Source organism: Idiotropiscis lumnitzeri, chromosome 5 (genome assembly GCF_059441095.1).
Source record: "Idiotropiscis lumnitzeri isolate Australia: NSW breed Sydney's pygmy pipehorse chromosome 5, RoL_Ilum_1.0, whole genome shotgun sequence".
NCBI classification, from domain to species: Eukaryota; Metazoa; Chordata; class Actinopteri; order Syngnathiformes; family Syngnathidae; genus Idiotropiscis; species Idiotropiscis lumnitzeri.
In genome coordinates, this window is record NC_142395.1 from 5,511,460 (window position 1) to 5,533,594 (window position 22,135).

Genomic DNA, 22,135 nt, shown 5'->3' on the forward strand with positions numbered 1-22,135 from the left:
CAAGTACATTTGTAAGCTCATCATTATTTTAGAATTCATAATTGGTGTAACATTTTTATTTGGTGGCATGTTTTAAGATTTTGCGGCTGTAACATAAGTGCCTTGACTTATACAAAGCTTGGTAATAGAATCGATTACAATTACAAATTGAAAAAGCAGAATGTAGAGTTCTGTTGTATAGCACAGGATCCCCTGAATATATCAAATCAGCTAAGTGTTAATGTCATAGTCATGTAATTTGCATTTCTATGGAATTGGTAGTTACTCGGGTTACACAGTTTCTGTTCCGCCTGCAGTTCATGACTTTCCATTAGAAAAAGTGCGAGCAGTCACATGCACACTTGGTTTTGAATTGGGTTAGCTCTCCAAAGGCTCATGACGGTTTGACAAGGAGTGCAGTCTACAGGACAAGGTGACCCACTTACTTGAACAAAAATCCCTTCCTCTATCTCAATCCATTTGCTCATTCTCTTCATTTCCTCTTCAGGCTTCTATAGTTTTCACTTCCCTGTCCCGTTTGAGTCCATGTGACCCTTAAAATCTTGATGTCATTCTATTAAAAAAATATTTTTGCTTGATATTGGAGAAGAAAAAAATACAACTTATAAATGTTTATTCTTTCCTACCTAATTCTGACGAGCAGCTCATGCTTTATTATTTTCCTATTCATTCAATAGCAATCATAAAAACAGTGAATATTTATTTATAGCTGAGGGGGGCTTCAAAAAGTATTGTTGTAACTCATTCTAGGATGTTCAATTTATTTCGGACTTAAGATCAATTCATTTCTGTCGTTTTTTAGGACTTGAATTAAATACTTCTAACTGTATCTCTTGTGGAAGTATGACGATTGACCAGTAAGTGGCGCTACAATATCACTTTGGTATTGGTTATCTTGTCTCGACTGCGGGGACTTGCAGAGGAGCACTCGAGAGATGGTCCTACCTTTTTCATTTTCCTCACAGTATGAGGTTCAGGATTATTCTTACTGTTTGGAGTTTGTCTGTTGTCCACTTTTTCTTTTTTTGCGGATCCTCTGGCTTCCTCATACATACCAAAAGCATCCCTGAAGGCTCAAAATTGTGGATGCTGTAGGTGAATGGTTGTCTTTTTGTGGCCTGCAATTATCTGGCAACCTATTGAGTGCCTCTCACCCAAGGGTCACATTCAAGTCCCGCTGTACTCAAAAGGTAAAAAAAGCAACTTGTGGCCAGAAAGATCCAAGCTTGCTTCTAGACTACAGTTGAGGAGGTGCCCTTGTTCAGCCCAAGCAGTTTTTGTGCACTCCTTTCACTCTGACGTCTCTCTCGCATGTGTTATCTGGTTCTCTCTGTACTTTGCAACTCAAATAAGCAGCAGCGAGTCAGTTGAATTCCCCCTTTGGTAAATTTTAATATGCATAATAAATTAACAATAACATGAAATTGTGCAAGTGTGAAAGTTGGTATGATTTGCTGTGGGTCTACTGAAATGCTAAAAAAAAATGTGGTGATAATGTCATCAAGTGATGCTTCTGCTTTTTTCAGTCCCAGCACTCATGGAGAAGGCACCAGAAGGAAGCTGTACAGTGCGGTCCCAGGGAGACACTTTGTGGTGGTTCGTCCTTACACTCCCCAGGCCGAAGGAGAGATCAACCTCTATAAAAATGATAGAGTCAAAGGTAAGACTGTCAATTATTATAAATTGTTTATTGAATTTCTAGCCTGGAACACTGGGCTTGAAATCATTCGAGCACAAAATTGAACCGAAATGTTTGATCAAATTAACTGAACTAAAACACAATATAATATTTTTTTCTGTCAATGAGACTGCTGTCCTTTTTCACCTCCTCTTTCCTCGGTCCAGTTCTGAGTATTGGAGAAGGTGGCTACTGGGAGGGCAGCACCCGTGGCCAGGTGGGCTGGTTCCCAGCTGACTGTGTGGAAGAGATCCTGGCCAAGGCCACCGAGGAGAGGAGCTGTAAGTTCAATGACCGGAGGCTTACTTTTTGAGCGCTTGGTTATTTGGAACATTGATTTACAGTATAGGACATAGCTGAAGCAGTTCTGTGCGAAGCAGGGTGGCAAGGGCAATGCAGGATGATAAAGTTCCCAAGGCCATGGAATGTCAAGTGGCTATTTTTTCTCCACTACATGAGCTTCATGTGTCTCAGCCTTTGTCTCCCCCGAGGCTGTGGTGTATAAAGCTAAGTGCTGCATTGCTCTGCTAACTCAACTGTGGTTTGATTTCCTCATGGGGCAAGCTAATAAATGTATCACACCACGCTACGTCTCCCATCAACATCACAAGTTGTCTTGTTCATGCACTTTCACATGTTGCCTTGTGCAGTATGACTCTCAATGAGTAAATGTCTTTGTTTTTTTGGGGTTTTTTTTTTTTACACATCCTTGTATTTTGCTCTCTGGTTCTTTGATTAATTAAATTTTAATAAAGCACAGTGTTGCTTAGGTCAAGTCCGTTCTTATTCTGATTTCCTCAATTTCCTAAGATAGTGTGTCACCAATGATCGAGGCAGATTGGAGGCAAATTGCTCTGCTGTCTCTGGATCTTTGCCTTCCTATGGGTGGCCTATTTTACAGTTGGACCCAAGGCCTTTGGCACAGGGAGCTCTTCTAATGTTGTGTCCTACCCAAAGTGCCTCAAGCTTAAGTTGCCAACACATCCCGTCCAAGGATAGTATCATTGCATGGTGGCTCGCAGGCTTGTAGCCTCAGTTAAGGCCATGACCGAGACATGCATGCGCGTGTGCTGTTTATTAGGAGGGACGAAGATGAAATGTGAATGTCAAGTATTACCGACTGAGTCGTGTTATTAAACGGTTGTCATTGTTGACGCACTGGACCAAACTGTTTTGTTGTAGTCTAGATTACAATACAAGAGATTGAAGATTAAATTAATAACTTGACTGTAGTTTCATTTAGAAAATAGGTGCTCTTCCTAACTTTGGTGATGTTTCTCCTCATTTTAGAAACAATATCATATATGTGAGAACATGTTCTATTGCAAGCCCTTGCATAGAAAGACATATTGTAACTTGGGATCAGACCTTATGGCATATTTTGAACCACTTTTTCTTGAAAATATTAGCTTGTTCTCATTGACCCGGTTAGAAATCCATAGTCGTCGTAGCACTAGAGGCTCACCCAGCAGAGAAGGTTTGCGTTCTGGGGGCTCACCTGGCGTCAATGGATGATGTTTCGTTAGCTTGTTATTTAGGTATGCACGGGGTTGGAGGATGATGTAAAAAAGTGGTCTGTGACATTGTGACATAGTGTCATGTTTTGCTGCTTTGTCACTTCAAAGAGTGAGGCAATGAACAATCTGTTGTGAATAGAAATGTGTAAAAATAAGTTGTTTGTGTTTTCTTCGCGCTCTACTTGTATTTTTTTTAAGTATTTGATAAATGTAAACGGAAGTGAAGAGCACTATACAGGTATGTGTTTGTTTGTGTTCGTCTTTGTGTGATTGCGTATGTGTCCGTGTGCGCGAGCTTGTGAGTGCTGACTCCTCCAGAAGTGAACAAATTGACAGAGAGTAGAGGCATGTTGATGATGTATGTCCACAAACACACATGCAAATGACCATTTATTAAGCCCTACGCCTATGTGAAGACATCTTCAAGCACCAAAATAAAAATAAATTATTAAAAATAATCACTCACCATAAGCAGGTGCCATGGCTGTTGGGCCGGATGACTGCAGAGGGAGCTCTTATTCAAGTGAATGGGACCGTGTCGCATAATTTTTTTTCATCCCAAGTATCAATATGCATAATAACTTTTGTTTTTAGTCGAGAAGACTTTGGCTTGTTGTTCGTTAGTGTATTTGGTGGGGCTTTCCATATTGGCCTCAATATTGGCATAATTTACAGTATCGGACCGATACAAGTGATGTTATTTTACCCCAATATTGGGCTGATAGTTATTGTTGTCACACTGAGGGCTTTATGTTCATGTAATATAGATTAAACTCTTAAACTTTTCTTAATTGTAAACCCAACCCAATTTTTTTATCTTAATATGACCTCTTTTTTATTAACCTCGTACTTATCCGTACCTTAACCATAACCTCAACCATTTTATTTTTTGCGGGTCCTAATCATTTTGGAAATTGTTTCACAAGCTAGAGCTAAATTGTTCAAATAATTAATTATTCAATTCTTCAATTAATCCATGAAACAAAATGGCTCGTATACAACTCTCCACTGGCTGCAAGAAATTGTAATCACAGTAAAAATTAAAAATTAAAAATAAATCAATCAATAAAATCAAATACAGAGTAGCGTTCATGCCCGTGCCATGAGGGAATAAAGTTGCACCTTCGGAGTGAACGCTGTACCGACTATGCTACGAGCTGGGACACTTTAACCGGCACAAAATTCGTGCTTGTGGTTCTCGAGCGGTTCACAGAAAAACACTAGAAAACGTGTTGCTGGTCACGGCAAAATAACCACTGGGTGAACTTTAGCATCAATTAAACAGCTGGTTGTAGTACACTGAGTACATTACAGTATTTACCCCTAAAGACGCCCGTTCGACAGTTTTTTATGACATAGGCTGAAAATTGTATGTGTGTGGTCATGTGACAGCCTGATGCCATCCGATTGGTGAAATGCAGTTAAACCTCACTACTCAAATCGAATGTGGAGAAAAGTACAGTTTCATCTTAACATAAACAAATACTCAATAAAATTAAAAAGTATGTTGAATCAAAACTACTCTAGAATTACAATTTATCAAAAAATGTTACTTGAGTAACTGTAACGGATTACATGTAGCAAGTTACTACCCACCTCTGATCGGCAGTATGTAACATGGTGTTGGCATTGAAGTTCATAAAAACTGAGCAAGTTTACTCATACAAAGCCATATGCAAGCTTTGCATACCGTTGAAAATCATTACACCATTTTGGAGGTTTAAAGTACTTTCTTTTACAGTCTTGGGTGACGTGCACATTTCTTCATGAATAATGAGAGAACACATTTTCTGCCTTGGCATTGCTCTCACTGTTTTTTTTTCTCTCGTTCACAATCACACGCACACAGCATCACACATAAACACACACACACGCACACACACACGTCTTTCTGCTAATCCTTCTCATTCAATAGCTGTGATGCAGCAGGATTAGGCCCTGCTTAGACATGCTTTGTTAAAATTCAAGTTAGCATCCTTGTGGATCCCCATAAGTGAAAATGCAATGTAACCTAAGGTACACTAATGCATGTTTATGCACCTCTCAATTTGTTGTATCTTGTTCATGGTCACAGGGAAGTAGGAGCCTATCCCAGCTAATTTAGGGCGAGAGGTGCTTTAAACCCTCAACTGAACGCCAGTCAATCACATGACTGACACTGTCCGGATTCAAATTCACTTCGTATTAGCACATACATTACATGTGATACATACATGATATTACTGTTTACTCAAGATTCATACAGTAGGAAAAGGAGCAATTTGAATGCAACGTGGTACTTGGCTACTGCGTTTGCCCACGTCTGCATGCTCGAGCAACTACATCCAGGGTTTGTAAATTGGCCATTGTGGCTGATGACTCTAAAGCTGCCAGCCAATTAGAATTTCCACCATCCATTTAAAAAAATAGCTCAGTTGTGTCTATTTCTCTCATATTATCTCTGGTCGTTTCTGGTGCTGGTTGCAGTCTAGACTGTAATGTGGAATTCTGGCATTTGTGCTGCCAAAAGCCGTAATAAACGTCTTTATGTAGCATGACGGCATAGTATTTATTAGAAATGTATGAGTCACTGCTACGGGTACTAGTGACTGAGGACAAAACATATAGCTGATAGGCATTGTTTCAATTTGACTGAGTCGGGTTATGACTCTGGTTTCTTGTTTTTATTCCAGTTCTAAACAATTCTCAATTTTGATTCCTTTGTGGGTGTCCTAACCATGCCCATTCATTTTTAGTGGCTTGCAGCATCGACTGAATTAACATTTGATACAGCCCATGTCATTTGCCTGCATTGTATTTAACTACTATACACGAAGTTGTAAGATAGTAGAACAGAAGAAGTTTGTTTTCATCTCTCTCTTGTTTTCATCCAATCAGTAATAATTTGATAAGGCCACTGGCCACTCCAAAATCTTGAAAAAAATATTAATGTTTTGCTTTCTTTATTTATATATGTATATATATATAGAGAGAGAGCTTCACACACACACACTTTACCTACTGCGATGTATCGGTTTAATTTAGTGTTAAAAGAAAGATATCAAAGCAGCCCTGGCCTCCTTTGTTTTTTTTCCATTATGTGGCTCTACAAGGTTTGGACACCCCTGGTTTAAATAAAGGTGTTAACCAGTTATTTTTGGACCAACTCATGTAAACTTACTTACAAATATATTGCTATTAGCGTTCCACTTTTTTATTAACTTTACGATGCATTTCTCAAGTGGTCATTTTAAGCCAGCATTAATATCAAATTGATCAACTTGAATTTATAAGGTACAAATTTTCTACTTTCACTAAAACTTCAGATTTAAAAAAACTTGTAAATAAATGTACACGAGAGAATGAGTATACACTGAGCTTCTACTGGTGGACAAACCTCCTCTGTTGTAGTCAAAAGCACAGCAATTAGGCAAACCAGTTCTGATGAGCAGCAGGTAAGCTTCAGTGTGTGTTTAAAATGTGCCTGTTGTGGACACGCATGCTTCCTCGGTATACAAAATATTGCACATATGCTAATGTTAGCTGGTTCTTTGCGTCTGAAGTGACCAAGCATTTTTGTCAGACGTCATTGTTGGCAATAGAAGTATTGTATTGTTTAACTCGGCTAATAATCACACTGATGTTCAGTGCGCTGTAGGCTGAGGCTTGGATGGGAGGGAGCATCAAACTCGTCCGACACGGCACTCCGTAAATTTACGCACATAATCCAACCTCCTTTGCGCAACAGCATCTTAATGTAAGTGTTACTCTGAGGTGTCTCTATTTCTTTTAAAAGAATTAAGCCACATTTGTGATTGACGGCGGATGCACCGACACCACACAAGCATGTGCGCACTTCTTTGATAGTCTAAGCAAGTTCTTCTACTGTTCAGCTGATGAGGCATCCAAACCGGAAATTTAAAAAGCGAATGGTGCTGGGAGAATAGTCCCATTCCAATCGATTCTCGAGACTCGATGCCCAACCTTAACTATCTCTGACTGACACAATTTTCTCACACGGGCCAAACTGGCTGTTACGTTTTTATTAACATCCGCCAAAATTCATTTAAACCCAAATTTGGGAGGTTGTAACCCTGACTCCATCATCCGCAAGGGGAGATCTTGCAGTTTACTTGCCAATGACATGCACAGACTCAAGCAAAGCTCATTCGGGTGTATTGCACTCCGTCGTCCCTGATTTTAATGCAAATGAGGGATGTGGCACAATGGCACAAACGCCCCGTTACGCTCAATTCTACCCGTGCAAAGTCTTAGCAAAATACAAAATGAAAGAAAACTCCACCCATGCACTCATTTGGACTGCGCTTTGTGCGAGACCTATGCTGGGAATGAAAATAGGGCCCATAGAGCTGGAAAAAAATGACCACAAATAAGTACTGTAAAAGAGATTATTTGATTCTCCAATAGGGTTTCAATTTCATTTGGATCGCAGGATTAAAAAAATATATAATCTAAAGGGGTATGGCCTATTCAAATTATCAACTCCTTATGGGACAACATAAATTTTCTTAATTCAATTGCATCCCATCAACATTTCATTTTCCAAAACCCCAAATCTACTGTTTTACAATTTATTTGTTGTTCCGCATATTAAATGTTTGCCTCAGGACTCAATTTTTAGGTCAGGCATGTTTTTGTTTGTCATGATTACCTGACTTTTACTGGAGCAACCTTAAATAAGTAGCTTTGAATGGTGTTAAACTGCAGTTCATTAAAAAATACAGTGGCAGACTATTGTGCATGTTTTTATGCATTACACAAGCATAAACCCAGAGGAAAGAACCTTAGCCACTGGTAACTACTACTAATATAATAACACCGATAAAACACACTCCAATGATACGGTGATTAACATTAAGTGGGAAATTAGGAGGCGGGTCTCTTCATATAGGTTTGTATTCTTCTGTTCAAGTTCAAGTCTTTTTTTTTTTCACTTTTCATCACGCACATTCTCCTGTCAAGTCTTCTAACCGATGTTTGTAACCTTTTTTGTGCGCTACCATTAAAGAGGAGCGACTCATTGAAGTCTGAGGCTTGCTGAAAATCATGGAGCATGGAATTTTCCTGAGATTTATTAATGTCATAGCAATCCATGCGCAAAATATAGCAAACTTTAAATATGAAAATACTTTTCCTAGCAGATGTATCGTTAGACGGTCAGGTTGTGCGCATCGCTTCATACAACACACGACACTTTCAATGAGAAATTTGTTTTCTTTTCTGTATCAAATAAATCCAATACAAGTCATTGAATTAAAATACTATGCTTATGACTGACTGCATGTGTGAAGGTTTGTCAATTAAAAAAATGTTCCTGCCATTCTTTTCATCAGCGCTGTCCAACCTTCCTTGTGACACAGACCAAGTGAATCTTGTTAACAAATTTGACGACCAACAAAGAAGCAAATAAAAACGGATGATTAAATATCTAATTCACCATTGTGCCATTACGAGGATGGTAGTTGCTATAGTGGGAGCTATGCGTGTGCACGTGCATGTGTGCGTGTGTTTCATCCTTCTATTCTGAGATTTTACCATGATAATTTTGGTTAGAACCAAGACAAAGGCCAAATATTTTCACACAATTGTTTTTTTTATTTTTAAATACCGCATACATACACACATAATATTGAGCAAAATGCCGGGTTTCTTTTCTATTGATCTGTGGCCATTGAGACCAAGACGGAGCAATTAAACTTCATTTGTTCCTGAGCCTCTTTTTCATTCTTGCATCATGTAAACTTTATACCACTGCTCGCCTCTTTTTTTAAAGTGCTGTTGTGCTGCATCCTCCCGCCTCCAATCTTATACTGTGGGCACAGAGTTAGGGGGAGAAGAAAATGTTCCTGCAAAGATGACAAGATGTAAGCCGGATCAGGGGGAATGGCGTTTCTGTGAAAGTGTGACAGCTGGTCTAAGAGTCGATGTGAAGTAAAAAACAGAGCATTATCGGGACTGAATAAGACAAACATAGAAAACAAGAGGAATCTTGATGATGGAATGAAATGATTATTTTTATTGAATGTTTTATTGATTTCTATTTTTAGATTTGTCATTATGAGGGTGTTGCAGATGGGAATCAGTGTTTTTATCCACCCACCTTTTTTTATTTTTGCATCATCATCACGGTCAAAGTCATTAAAGGGTTGTAGAGCTCTTGTTCATATTAATGATGTAAATATTCAAAGCTTTAACAAGGAGTGCCTTTCATATTTATGTAACCAATACTGAGATTTTGATTAGTTGAGCCATTGTTCAAGTATTTTATTTTCAACTTAATTAGCCTACATTGATACCCGCTGGCTCTGCTCTTTTTATTTATTTAAATGCTATTCAGCTGATGTGTATTCTACCATCACATGAAATGTTAATTTGACTCACGGGAAGAGTCACGAGAAACGATTATCACCGACTGCGACGTTCCTCTCAGTCATCAAATTGTTTTGGCATCTCCAGGCTCATTCTTTCAGGCTCAGACTCAGGAGAAAACAAAACCCACATCATGTGGTCACTTGCCGAGCTGCAAAGACAAGAAGACTTTAGTAAAGTTGGAAAGACAGATGGACAGGTTTTAGTCTCAGGAAGTTGGTTAAAAACAGAGTAAATATTCGTATTTCACAAGTGGAGATTTGTGGGGTTTTTTTTTATTGTTTTTTTTTTTTTTTATTCTTTATCACGGACACACACACGTTCAACCCCTCCACCCACACACAAAAGAGATGGTAACCATGACCCAGCTAACTTTAACACCTCAACTGTTCCAAATGTGACCTTAGTGGCACAGCAGGGTGCGAGACTGGCCCTAAATACTCACATTTTGTCCCTAAATTTGGACACAGCGCAACTACAATTTTCATTGACTTGCACCACTGCAGCAAGTAGATTTGCTGATTTTCTTTTAAAATAAACTCTTTATATGGTTAAAATATTTTTTGTCACTGACAAAATTGCTCGACACTTTCCTTTATTAGTAATATTGAGTGAAAATGAGTCTGATGAATACTTACTTTGCAAGTCAGTTTAGTGAGCCCCAAAATGCTCTACTTGCTAAAATTTCATCTTGGGGTCCACTGTGCATCGATTAAAAAAATAAAAGGAAATTCTGGAGTTATTCTGGAGCTCCGTACAGTGTATTTACCGCTGTGGAAGAATTGAACAACTCTGTTAATGAAGGAGTCAACATTCCGCAACAAAGTTTTTTGAGTCCTCATCAATTTATGGAAAAGTATGAAGAATGTGTTTTCATAAATTACTGAGACAGTTGTGTTTGTGTGTGCGCGCGTGTGCATGCTTGTGTGTGTTTCAAAGTAATCTATTTTATTGGCTTGGCTGAGAAAATGGCTTGAGTACTTCATCTTGATGTAATGCCAATGATTGGATATTAACATTGATGTCATTGTTGTGATGTGCCAGATTCCCGAGCGGACCGTGCTGACAGGCGGAAATTGTTCAGACACTACACTGTGGGATCCTACGACAGCTTTGATGCCTCCAGGTACACACTTTCTTCATCTTGTGAACTTACATTTATTTCAATATGACAGTCTGGCAATCTTCGACCTCTCCATGTTTTCAAATCGCTTCAAAATTTTAGAGGCTGTTACAGACGTCAACTGTGTTTTAACCTTTATTGATTTAGGTTGCACTCATCAGACAAGTGCGATACAGATTACACGCTTTTCCTTTTTAGTTCAGTAAAGAATTTAATGAAATGCGACATTCAATCCCAAACATTTCAAGATGTTGTGAGCCCAAGTTCCTTTGTTTTGCTGTCTTGTACACTGCTTGTCACATCCACGTTAATGTGTTTGTGTGTGTCTGCATTAGCGGCATTGCACCCAAAATTATTCAACCACTATTGTAAATTACATTGATTTGCAAAATGTGCTACCTTTAAAGAGATGTCCATATACAAATCAGCTCTGTTAATTTGATAAGTTGATTACAAACTACTGCTTATCAGCATTGTGTTAGATTATATTTGGTATTCGTCCAGCATCATAAAACATCATCATCAAGAAGTTTTTTTCGTGCTGTGGTCATAACGAACACTTGGTAGTAGGTGAGGCTTTAGTTGCAGTGGTGTCCACTTTCCTCATGGCGGCCTGCATAATGAACTCAGAAGGAAATGCAGAAATTAATTAGTTTGAATATATATATTTTGCTTATAGAAAAGGGTCTGGGGAAAGAAAACCCAGAAAAACGGCTTGAGGCTGCTTGCTCTCATGAGCTGTGAGATTAGGATCACGCTTCCTTTTTTCACTTCCATTATGATTGAATCCCACATAAAGGGCTTGACAAATGAAGAAATGTATACACTTCTAAAATCAATACAGCATTTGCAAGAGACATGGGCGACAAAAGCGCCCAAGTAAACAACAGGTGTAGATAGGAATACGTAGATTTGCCTTTTTGAGCTGTGTTCCGAGACCTTGCTTTCCATTGCTTTTGATGGCCAGGTTACCAGTGCCAACACGGCCACAATATAAGCATACATGTTAGCCGGCTGTAATTTGTACTGTGTATCTGTGACAACAGCGGCACTTTTCAATTCTCTTCAATCATTGTATGCTTTTATCTGTTTTGCCATAAAAAATGGATTTGCGCTTACCTTAGCCACTTCGGACAAATACTCGCGTTTCTTCAAGTTATCAAATGGGCTTTTATTGATATTGCAGCGCTCACGCGGTATTGAGGGACAATTGCGTGTCAATTATTGTAGAATAAGATGACAGTTGCTTAGATTCATACAATGACGAGGGATATGCAAGTCATTTGTCAACACGACACAATCACAGTGTCGCATCAAAAATAAAATTATTACACAACAGCACACTGAATGGCATACTGGCAAACAATGAAACACGAGAATAAAGACAAAAGGAATTTGATTTGATGCTATTATTTACATCCTTTGTGCGCAAAGCATACTGGGCTGGTGGGCGGCGCTATTGTACTGTAACCTTTTATCAGACTCTTGCTGTCACATGAGGCAAATTTACAGATATATGTGCGGGGGTGTGTGTGTGTGTATATATATATATATATATATATATATATATATATATACATATGTGTGTGTGTGCGTCTGTGTGTGTGTGTATACACAGATATGCTGTATGAATTTACTCCACTGTATGTATTTTACTTCAGTCAGTTTGGAATTGACACTCCGTAGTTCACGCAAAAGACCACCTATTGTGATATCTGCGCCACTAAAATACATTTAATAACATACAAAATTGTCTAAATACATTTTGGTGGTTGTGATAAAACCTTTTTTTTTTAATTCCGTGAATTGTACAGTGAACCCTCGCTACTTCGCGCTTCACCTTTCGCGGCTTCAGTGCTTCGCGGGTCTAAAAAATATTCGGGGGCATTGTAGTTTCGCCGAGCGGCACGAGGGGGCGCTGGAGCGGTTAGACGGCCGGCGTGCGCCGAAGAGGAGAGTGGACGAAGAAGAGAGTGGACGAAGAAGAGCACGTTCCCCCGGGCACGATTCGGGGAGACGTTTCGCGCGGTTCGGACCGTACCAGAGCTCCGGAGGAGGCCGGCGTGCGTGGCAGTTAAGCCGAAGAGGAACAACTTCCGCCCGGGCATGAGCGGAGGCTGTCAGTTATGAATGAATAAATAAATAAATGAAGAATGCCACCTTTCATTTCACAGGGCACACTGGACGGCGTACCAGCATGTAAAAGTCGAAGTAATTAAATAAATACAAAAAGAAGTAATTGAATAAATACAAAAATAATGGCTGGGGAATAAAAAAATAATAAGTTTTAATAATAATTTGTTTTGTTTTTTTGTTATAACATGAATTTCACTCTCTCTCTCTCTCTCTACCCGTATATATATATATATATATATATATATATATATATATATATATATATACGGGTAGAGAGAGAGAGTGAAAAAAAAATACATATATATATATATATATATATATATTTTTTTTTTTTTTTAAGCATTTTTGAAGGTGCGCCGCTACTTCGCACTTTTTTTTTTTTTAAGCATTTTTGAAGGTGCGCCGCTACTTCGCGGATTTTCAGTTTTCGCGGGTGGTCTCGGTCCCCATTAACCACGATAACCGAGGGTTCACTGTATTTGTAATGCTCACTGAAAAAACCCACAGGGTGGGCAATACCTCGTGGATTAAAATTTTTTTATCTTATAAAATCAAATGGGCCAATCATGAATGTTTGTGCAACAACAAGACTGGTCTTTATGTATATCCAATAATTTTGTACTCTACTGGGAATATTTCATTTTGTTTTTAATGAAAAAGTACAAAACTAGGTACTGTACGGTATTGGCTGATTTTAGGTCAATTGGGGGGGTAATTCTTCGATGTAAGGGACAAATGGCTCTTATGGATGACCCCTTACCTCTGTTGCACAGTTAAATCGAGGTTCCACTGTATTTAAAAAAAGTCTGTGTACTTGCGATTTTGCGTTGCCAAACTGCAACTATATCACTACTCACTTGTGTTATCAGCAAATCATCATTAATATACCCACAAGTGCTATTTATTTATTCTGATATATTCCCAGTTGATAGTGACAATCACATTACTTGGAAAATGATCTATACACAGCAATGACATAAAATTACGGTGGCAATAGTAACGCTATTATCATTACTCACTTAACAAATAAATTTTTATTACTCTCCAAATGAGTCTCATCCAAACACTTGAAGTGTAAAATTGCCCTAATCATCAAAATAATTGAAGGATCTAAGCTTCCTTTTTCCCGTTGACTAAAGCTCGCTGGATGAAAGTCTGTTCAGGAAACGCAGAAGGAAATCAATGTTAATGAGTAACCATTTGGTGAATAAGTTCTTGCTTTATACACTGTCACATGTATTTGGTTTTTCGGCCAATTATGCTTTTCAGGGTCACAGGGAACCAGTGTTTCCAGTCTAGGGTGAGGCACCTTGGACTCATTGAAAAAGTAACACGTCAACCCTAATGACAACCAGCAGTGAAAATGATGGATGGATGTTAATGCTCCAACTACACTTGTTTTGGTTAAATGTATCCGTAGAGTTGAGTAATATTTGTTTTGGTATTCCTGTAGCATCTCCTCTTCCATTGTCCTTGACACCGGACTAGTGTCTTGACAATCGGTCTTTGCTGCCTGTATGGGGCTGCATGCTGAGAGGGAAAGGTGGACAGACACAGGGGAGCCAGATGTTATTTTTCTACTTGATGAATCAGCTCTCAATAAAGTGCTGATGAAGCTGTTGACTGAGGGCCTATTAAAAAGTCACATGCTGCAGATTAATCGATGCAGATGAATGCACTATTTGTCCATCCTCAGAAGTTAGGAATCCGAAGTCCACAATTACTAGTTGTCAAATTCAGCAAGTTTTGAATACGTCTTTGCCGAACATCTCCTCTTCACTATTATTCATGCCGACCCCCCCATTGTGCAGTTCAGAATCTGGATGTTCCCGGGGGTAACGCTGCACTTCATCCTCACAGCGTGTCGGCCAGCATGTCCCCATTTAGAGCGTCCCATTCCTTTAACCCGATCGCCCAGCCCACCCCCTGCCAGCACTTGTTGAAAAAGATTACATTGTCGATAAATTGTCAGGCTTGTGTTGCACGCTGCAGTGCACTGACCTAGCGAAGCTGTCAGATTTGGGTGGGTGGATGAAGGTTTGCATGTGTGTGTGTGTGCGTGCGTATGTGCGCGCGTGCACGTGTGTGTGTGTAAGGGAATGCTGTGAGATAACCTTCAGTGTGTCAACAGTGCGGGCCTCCTTCCTCTCCAGACAGATTGTGTTGCTAAGGGAACAGTTGCTAGGATTGCACTTCTCTCTCTCTCTCTCTCTCTCTCTCTCTCTCTCTCTCTCGCTCTCTCTCTCTCTATTTCTCTCTTTCTCTCTCTCTCTCTCTATTTCTCTATTTCTCTCTCTCTCTCTCTCTCTCTCTCACTTTTTCTCTTGAGTTCAGTACTATATTTTACCCTTTCTCTCAGGCCCATGTGTGTCTTCAGTGCAATTGTTGCACCCAATAGAAGATGAAATAACAAGTGCACGCGTGGCCTGTCATACTCTTCACATCAAGTAGTAGGACTATTCCTCCTGGTGGATGACTTTAAGAAAAATACAGTGGAGCCTCGGTTCAGGAAATCCCAGTTAAGAACAATTCTGTTTACAAACAATATTTTTGATGAAATAGTGGCCCGGTTCGCACGCTGCACTTTATTTTACAAAATCACAACATCGACACAGAAGCGTTATTTGTGCTTTTCTCGTTTCATGTATACGTCGTACTCCCATTATCTTGTTTGCTCGAAATGTGGCCTCAGTTTGTTATAGAAAATTGTTTGGTAGTGATAATAGGTAACCAAATTATTTTACTATTGAATAAATGTAATAAGTTGTGTAAGATGAAAATGAGATGCTCGTGTTTGGGATCTTGCAGTGCAGTTTTTGTTAGCACAATATACCATCCTCACTTTTGACGAGAACAAAGAGGCAATAAAAGCATCCAATGTGGCAAAAGGAGTGTCTGTTTTGACAAAGCAAAGACCTCAACTTATAGAAGAACTTGACAAAAATATTGATGATGTTGATAAATGGGGAAAAATGATTAGAAGTAATATCATTTGCAAAGCTCTAAGTACACAAAAGGTGAGACATTGTAAAGGGATTTGCAAGCAAAATCCCTTATTTGTTGCCAATACAGTTTGTTTTTACTTATTGCCGTATTGTATATTTATTTTGAACTACACTCTGATAAAATAATTTGGTGGCTGGATGGGATTAAATTTACGTGCCTTTCATGTTGAAACATTATTTTGGTTCTGAATGTTTTGTTTCATAAATGGTTACGTTCAAGTGAAGGAGCCGCAGTTTATTCAATTTGGCATAAAGGAGACGATGAAAGCTTGCGCTGGCCTAATAACGGCCAAAACAAAGCTGAGTCCCCCCATCTCCAATTTTTTTTTATAGTTTGTACATTTCTGACCGTGACAAATCACACTTCTATTCGACAGCAGTGAACTTGCTATTTGGCGTAATTAGTGAAACAGCAAAGACATAACAAACGATCGTGAATTGAACTGGCAGACATTACGCCTCAGGATTTATTGGAATCAATTAACCGATTAGTCGGTGAGTTAAACACAGTCACAAATGAGGGTCACGCGTCAGCACACGCACGCGCGCGCTCGCACGCGCGCACACCGGAACTGCTCGTCTCCGCACATGAAGTGGCGCACACCTAATCACGAGAGCGCTCCATTCTAATTGAGTCGCGGCTTGTCCTTGAGCCGTTTGGCGCTTACAGCCAGCCTGATGTCACCTCCTTTGGAGCGCGCAGCCCGGCATCGCTGGTACGATCCTCCGCAGAGGAAGCAGCAGCGGCGGCGGTAACCGCGGCGTCGGTAACCGCGGCGTCAACTCGCTTCTCCGCGCAGGAGGCTCCCTGGGAGCACCCGCGGAGGGAGGAGAAGGAGGGGGTGATAAAGAAGGGAATTACGTCGTCGTCTTTCTTTTATTATTATTATTATTTTGGGGTGGGTGGGGGATGCTGTCGCCAGGCTGCCGGGGCCACGGTCATACCGTGTGATATATACAGAGCCCGCTGGGGTGGGGTGGGGTCGGGGTTGCCCTGCCCTGGCCGGACTCGCTCTCCTCCAGCATGAACCTCCACTCGGCCAGGGCGTCCGTGGCCATGCTCCGAATGATGGGCTGTGCTAACGGCCGCTCTGCTCGGCATCTTCTCCACAGTGACTGCGTGGTGGACGAGAAGACGGTTGTTCTCCAGAAGAAGGAGAATGAAGGATTCGGCTTCGTGCTGCGAGGGGCAAAAGGTAATTTCTCACACTCCTTTGAAAAGATTTGGATAATTTTTTTCTGCATTTCCCCCAAATCAGTCACTCTTGAAACAGAGTTCCAAATTCACTCATGATGGATGACAAAGCCTACTTTGTGAGATGTTTAATATTTTGTAGTAGTTTGACTCATCCAATTTAGCTAAATACTGGTTTGGCGTGTTAGTTCACCATTTGGGGTTTGAAAGCAACTTTATTTGTGATCCATCTTGCATATAAACACACGTTATCCATTTCACTTTTTTTCCTCCACCTCATTTCATGGCTATAACGTTCCACAAATCCATCTTTCCAGTTGTGGGTTTGATGCACCTTGCAGACACCATCAGCATCTTTCCTGAACATAACATGAATTGTCTGTGATGTAAGTGGCCTCACCAGGCTGTTTGATATTTCACCAAGCCTTGAGATTGACTCTAAAAATAGACAGTTTGGACTGCTGCATCGGTTTCTATGACAATTCTCACCGTGTCATAATCCACGTTGTATTTGACTACTGCGTGGAGCCATTGGTCTATGCTGCGGCTATGTCAAGAGATGCATTTTGTGTTCCGTGCTACCATCTAAGAAACAAAAAGAAAGGAGGGTGTTGTTAGAGATGGACAAAGAGGAGAGATTTGGCTTGAAAAACAAGAGGAATGTTCTAGTCTTTCTGACACACACTGCCATCACCCTGGGGAACTGACCCAGCCAAGCTTATCCTGCAAGGGGGTGAACACACATACACAGACACACGAACATACACTCATGCTCGAGCTGTCACATAGGCTTACATCCTCTTTTGCTCCCTGATATTGTGCTGTTCTTTGCTCCCTGCCCATCTCCCATCCTTTTTGACTGCTTTGTCCATATCTCAGTGTCACCCTCACAGCCGGACACCTAAACATCGCAATAAATCATGCAACTCTCGCACATGCTGTCTGTTTTTTCAGTGGGATGACTTATAGGAAGTGTCACATGTCGCCATTCCACCCACAATATTTTGTAACCTCCCCGGGAGCAAGCAACAGATGCAGCCATGTGTGGGAAAAGGAAGCAACACTAACTCAGCTAAAGCCCAATTAATGACAAGTCAAAGGGAATTGCTGATAAACAAATTTCATTTTGTTGTGTGTAGTGCACAATTATTGTTATGCTCCCTCATATCAAATTGTACTTTCAGTAGTCTACTCTTTTTTTTTTACAACACTTAGCAATTAACCAGTGCAAAGACTTTCAAGGTAAATATTGTTTTTATTTTGTAAACTTCCTCCTCCTGTGCTGCTGTTTCTCTTAGATGGAATTTGCAACAAGGGATTTACTATTTTTGCTCAAATACAAGATTTGTATTATTATTTTTTTTTTTTTTACTGTGGTTGTAGTTTGTATAACCGCACTGCAACATACCGACTCCCATAGGCAGCTCATTAACCCAAACTATCAGATTGCGCAAGTGGTCATATTCTCATTTCCCTTTTTTTGCGCTCTTCCTGCAAAGCGGATACGCCCATTGAGGAGTTTACGCCCACCCCGGCCTTCCCTGCTCTGCAGTATCTGGAGTCAGTGGATGAGGGGGGCGTGGCCTGGCAGGCGGGGCTACGGACGGGGGACTTCCTCATCGAGGTAAGAGCGGCTGAACCTTTTCTTTTTTTTTTGCTCTGTTTACAGTACAATTGGTTTGCAAAACGTTTATTCATGCAGTAAGACGGGTGGTGAAGAGTTTGCGTTCAACAAAATAATGCTGATATCTTGTTCATGCATAATGTAAAGCTTTTGGCATCTCTGCCGTTGGTAAATCAAGATGTTAACTTCATTGTTCAAGTGTTTTGGAAAGTAAAACATGTAGTCGTAAAATACCCCTCATGGCTTTTTTGCCATTCTACTGGCTCTCCACTTAATCATGCCCTATGTTAACTTTTGCCACTTTTTCTTGAGACAGTAGCTCAGCAACTGATAAAAAACACACTTGTAGAATTTGTCAGTCTTTGAATGTTGTCAGTTTTATTTTGTGCAATTGATGCTGGTGTTCCTTTGCTAGCTGTATTATGGAAAATCAGCTTGTTACCCCCCTTTATTTTCCCCCAAAAGATCCTTTTGACAATACAGAGTAAAATTATTAGACATCTCTCCGGTTTTTCACCACATTTGCGTTGCTTTGGATACACAGGAATGGTAATTAAAATCAGCTTGGAAATGTCAGTGTCTGCTTTTAGATTTGCTTGCTGGTTGATGGTAACATAAAAGAGTTGGTTATGAGCAACCTGCATAAATATGTGATGCTATTTGTTTTGGTCTTTTTACTGTCATCAGATCACTCACAATGCTGTCCTAACGAGTAGAACAGTTTAACACGAAAGTTGTTTTTTGTTTTTCTGGTCTTGGTTATCAATTCAGGATGCCTGAGGGGAAGGTTGCGCTAGATTTGTGGTCATCCACAATTTTAATTTGTTTTGTTTCCAATTTTGATTAAATGACTAATTATATTAATTCTGACAGATTCAACATTATTCTGGTTAGTTAATCATTTCATTTTGCTGATGTTATTTGAGGTAGTTTCTTTAATATAGTCTCGAAGGTTACGCAGAGTACCTTTCAACGAGGACAATTGGGTAATCAGTATAACCAGGTACTATTTTAAGTACTAACATGGTCTGCCTGGGTGTTAGAGATAATTTGAGTAACATAAATTGCTGTTAATCGCTGGTCGAGCTGATTTGTCACAAATGTGTTTCACTGACCCTTTTTAAAACCCAAATATTGTCAATATTTGTGTTTTCAAATCCATGGAAATGTGCCCAAAACCCAAATATGCACTTACTGAAAAATTTAAAACCCCAAATAAGACCTCTGAGTTTCTCCTTTGCCAACCCAAATATTGGGTCATATAAACACAATTGGGTTACCTCCATTGAATGGGACATTGTTTTGTGTCCTCCACATGCTCCACCGCAACGTATACTCAACTACACTTCAACGAGCCGTGGTCGTTTGTATTCCAACAAGTATTAATTATGACACCAACACCACAGTGCAGTGTCATTGCGTTTGCTATCCATCCATCCGTTTCGGAGTCCCGTATCCTTACCATGGTTGCAAGCGTGTAATATAGTTGTCATTAGTTGTAATCTGTGCATTATTGGACGTCATAATCTGCCGATGAAACGTCACTTTGTGCCATGATTCCGCCTCAAGTGCAGTTACACTGAACTTGAGGAACATGAGGAATCTGAGCATGTAGTCAATTTTCTGTGATGAATAGAATACAATACTCCCATTATGGAACTGGCATTGGATGTAGAGAGGTTCGGCAGCGGGGTTTGTTTGAGTGGTTAGCATTTACAATTGCCTAGCCATAGTCCAGCTCAAGACCACTTTTGTTTACGTTGCTTTCGCCGACTCCAGTGCGAGCCAGACCCGCCAACAATCCATGCAAGTCCCGCTGGCTTTGCGAACTTGTGGTTGAAAGTGCGGTCAAAAGTCGCTAGAACTCATCAATTCACTGCAATCCAAGGTTGATTAAATCGACACGAATATTGTATCCTGCATTCAAGGTAAAAGGACAGTTAAAAAGCAAAATGCATGGCTCATTTGTCATCACGCTCTGGTATCCAAGCGCAGCTGCCTGAAATGACTTCCCCTGGGGAGGGGCCACAACTCGGCTGTCGCTCTCATTCAAGTGAATGGATCCCAGCTAGTGTGCACGAGTGGAAAGAATTACCCCGAGCTTCTATATTTATGATAAATATAGTTTTTAGCGTCTGAGACTTCGGCTGGTTGCACAACTGCAACCTTTAATTCTTTGCAGTCGCCACATCATGACATTTGTGCACCTGCGCACCTAAATTGGGTGCATCGTTAGAGCCTGCTTTCGCCTGGCGGGGGCGCAAAAAAAACCTGGCGGCCCAACAGGCTTTTAAAGCACAGGGGGAAACACAGGGGTTTATTCTGCCACATGTTTTGTCCAGATTGAAATAAAAGAAAATCACCTGTGGTGGTTATCACGTGTGTATTGCACTTCTGAGATACGAGCGTAGAATCCTTTGTTTGTTTGAGGGGAATTATGTAGTATAATTGATGTTTCAGAATTTTCCATTTGTGTGAATGGTTGTGGCCTAGTATTGGCTGGTGAACAGTTCGGGGTGTACGCAAGTTCTTGTCTAAAGTCTGAGATGGGCTCCAGCTCATCGGGTACCCTAATGAGGAAAGATGTTATCGTATACAAAACATTTGGATGTATGAATAATCAGTTCATAAGAGCTGCTTTTTGACCCCATATTGACTGATCCTTTTCCCCCTAAAAATGTCATCCATGAAAAATGATTCATTGTAATTTAAAAATTTAAATTTTAAAATTGAAATCTGATAAAGCTGGTTCCCTTTTTGAACAACCAGATACTATAAACGCACCTTTTAAGGAGTACCCCAAACCTGTGTAATATTAATGTTTAAAGTTTTAATAGATCACCAAGCTCACTCTCACCTGTTTGTCCAACCTGTTGTCTAGTTCTGCATCTCCAGTGACAATGTAGTTGTGGTGGTGCCGTATTACGTCTGCTATAGCTTGCGTTGCGACAATAATGACAGAGAAGAACTCGCGTTGAGTGAAATCATGCTTAAAAAGACAGAAAGGGGAGTTTTGAAAGTAGTTAGTTGTTTACCGATTTATCCAAAACAAATTGATATAATGTAAAATGCAGCCTATTATAATTTTCCTGATGAAAAAAAGACATATTTTTTTAAGTGAAAAAGCGGCTAGCCTCATTGGACCTTTCATTTAAAGACAGTGCAGAATGTCAGAAGTCATCCTCCATTTTTTGGAAGTATTTTGGATTAAAAAAAGAAAAAATAAGCTCTAAACCAGAGCAAAGTGCTGTGCAGTTCGAGCTCACTTAACATTCATCACAATGAAGGACGCCCGCACAACAATTATTATGTTATGTTCCACCACGTGATGACACAACAATGTTTTTAGTGCATGGAGCGACATTGTAAATTGTGAGAGATCCTTTCGAGAGCCAGAAATAAGTTGCAAGCTTGAGTTTCTCTCAAAGAACCTGTAGATTCTACATTCTACAGTGTGGAATGTTACACTTGAGCTACGCACGCACGGA

General features: G+C 40.1%; 1 protein-coding gene across 1 annotated transcript in view; it reads left to right on the forward strand.

Moving 5' to 3' along the window:
• The window catches only part of LOC148336463 (SH3 and multiple ankyrin repeat domains protein 2-like), a 154,500-nt gene extending 135,590 nt beyond the window's left edge, over positions 1-18,910 (forward strand). Inside the window, exons 12-16 of the mRNA XM_088296550.1 lie at positions 1,527-1,660; positions 1,846-1,959; positions 10,609-10,690; positions 16,942-17,024; positions 18,523-18,910. Coding sequence (XP_088152676.1) covers positions 1,527-1,660; positions 1,846-1,959; positions 10,609-10,690; positions 16,942-17,024; positions 18,523-18,728 — 619 coding nt within the window. The 3' untranslated portion in view covers positions 18,729-18,910. The remainder of the gene's footprint in view (positions 1-1,526; positions 1,661-1,845; positions 1,960-10,608; positions 10,691-16,941; positions 17,025-18,522) is intronic.
• The last annotated feature ends 3,225 nt before the right edge of the window (positions 18,911-22,135 follow it).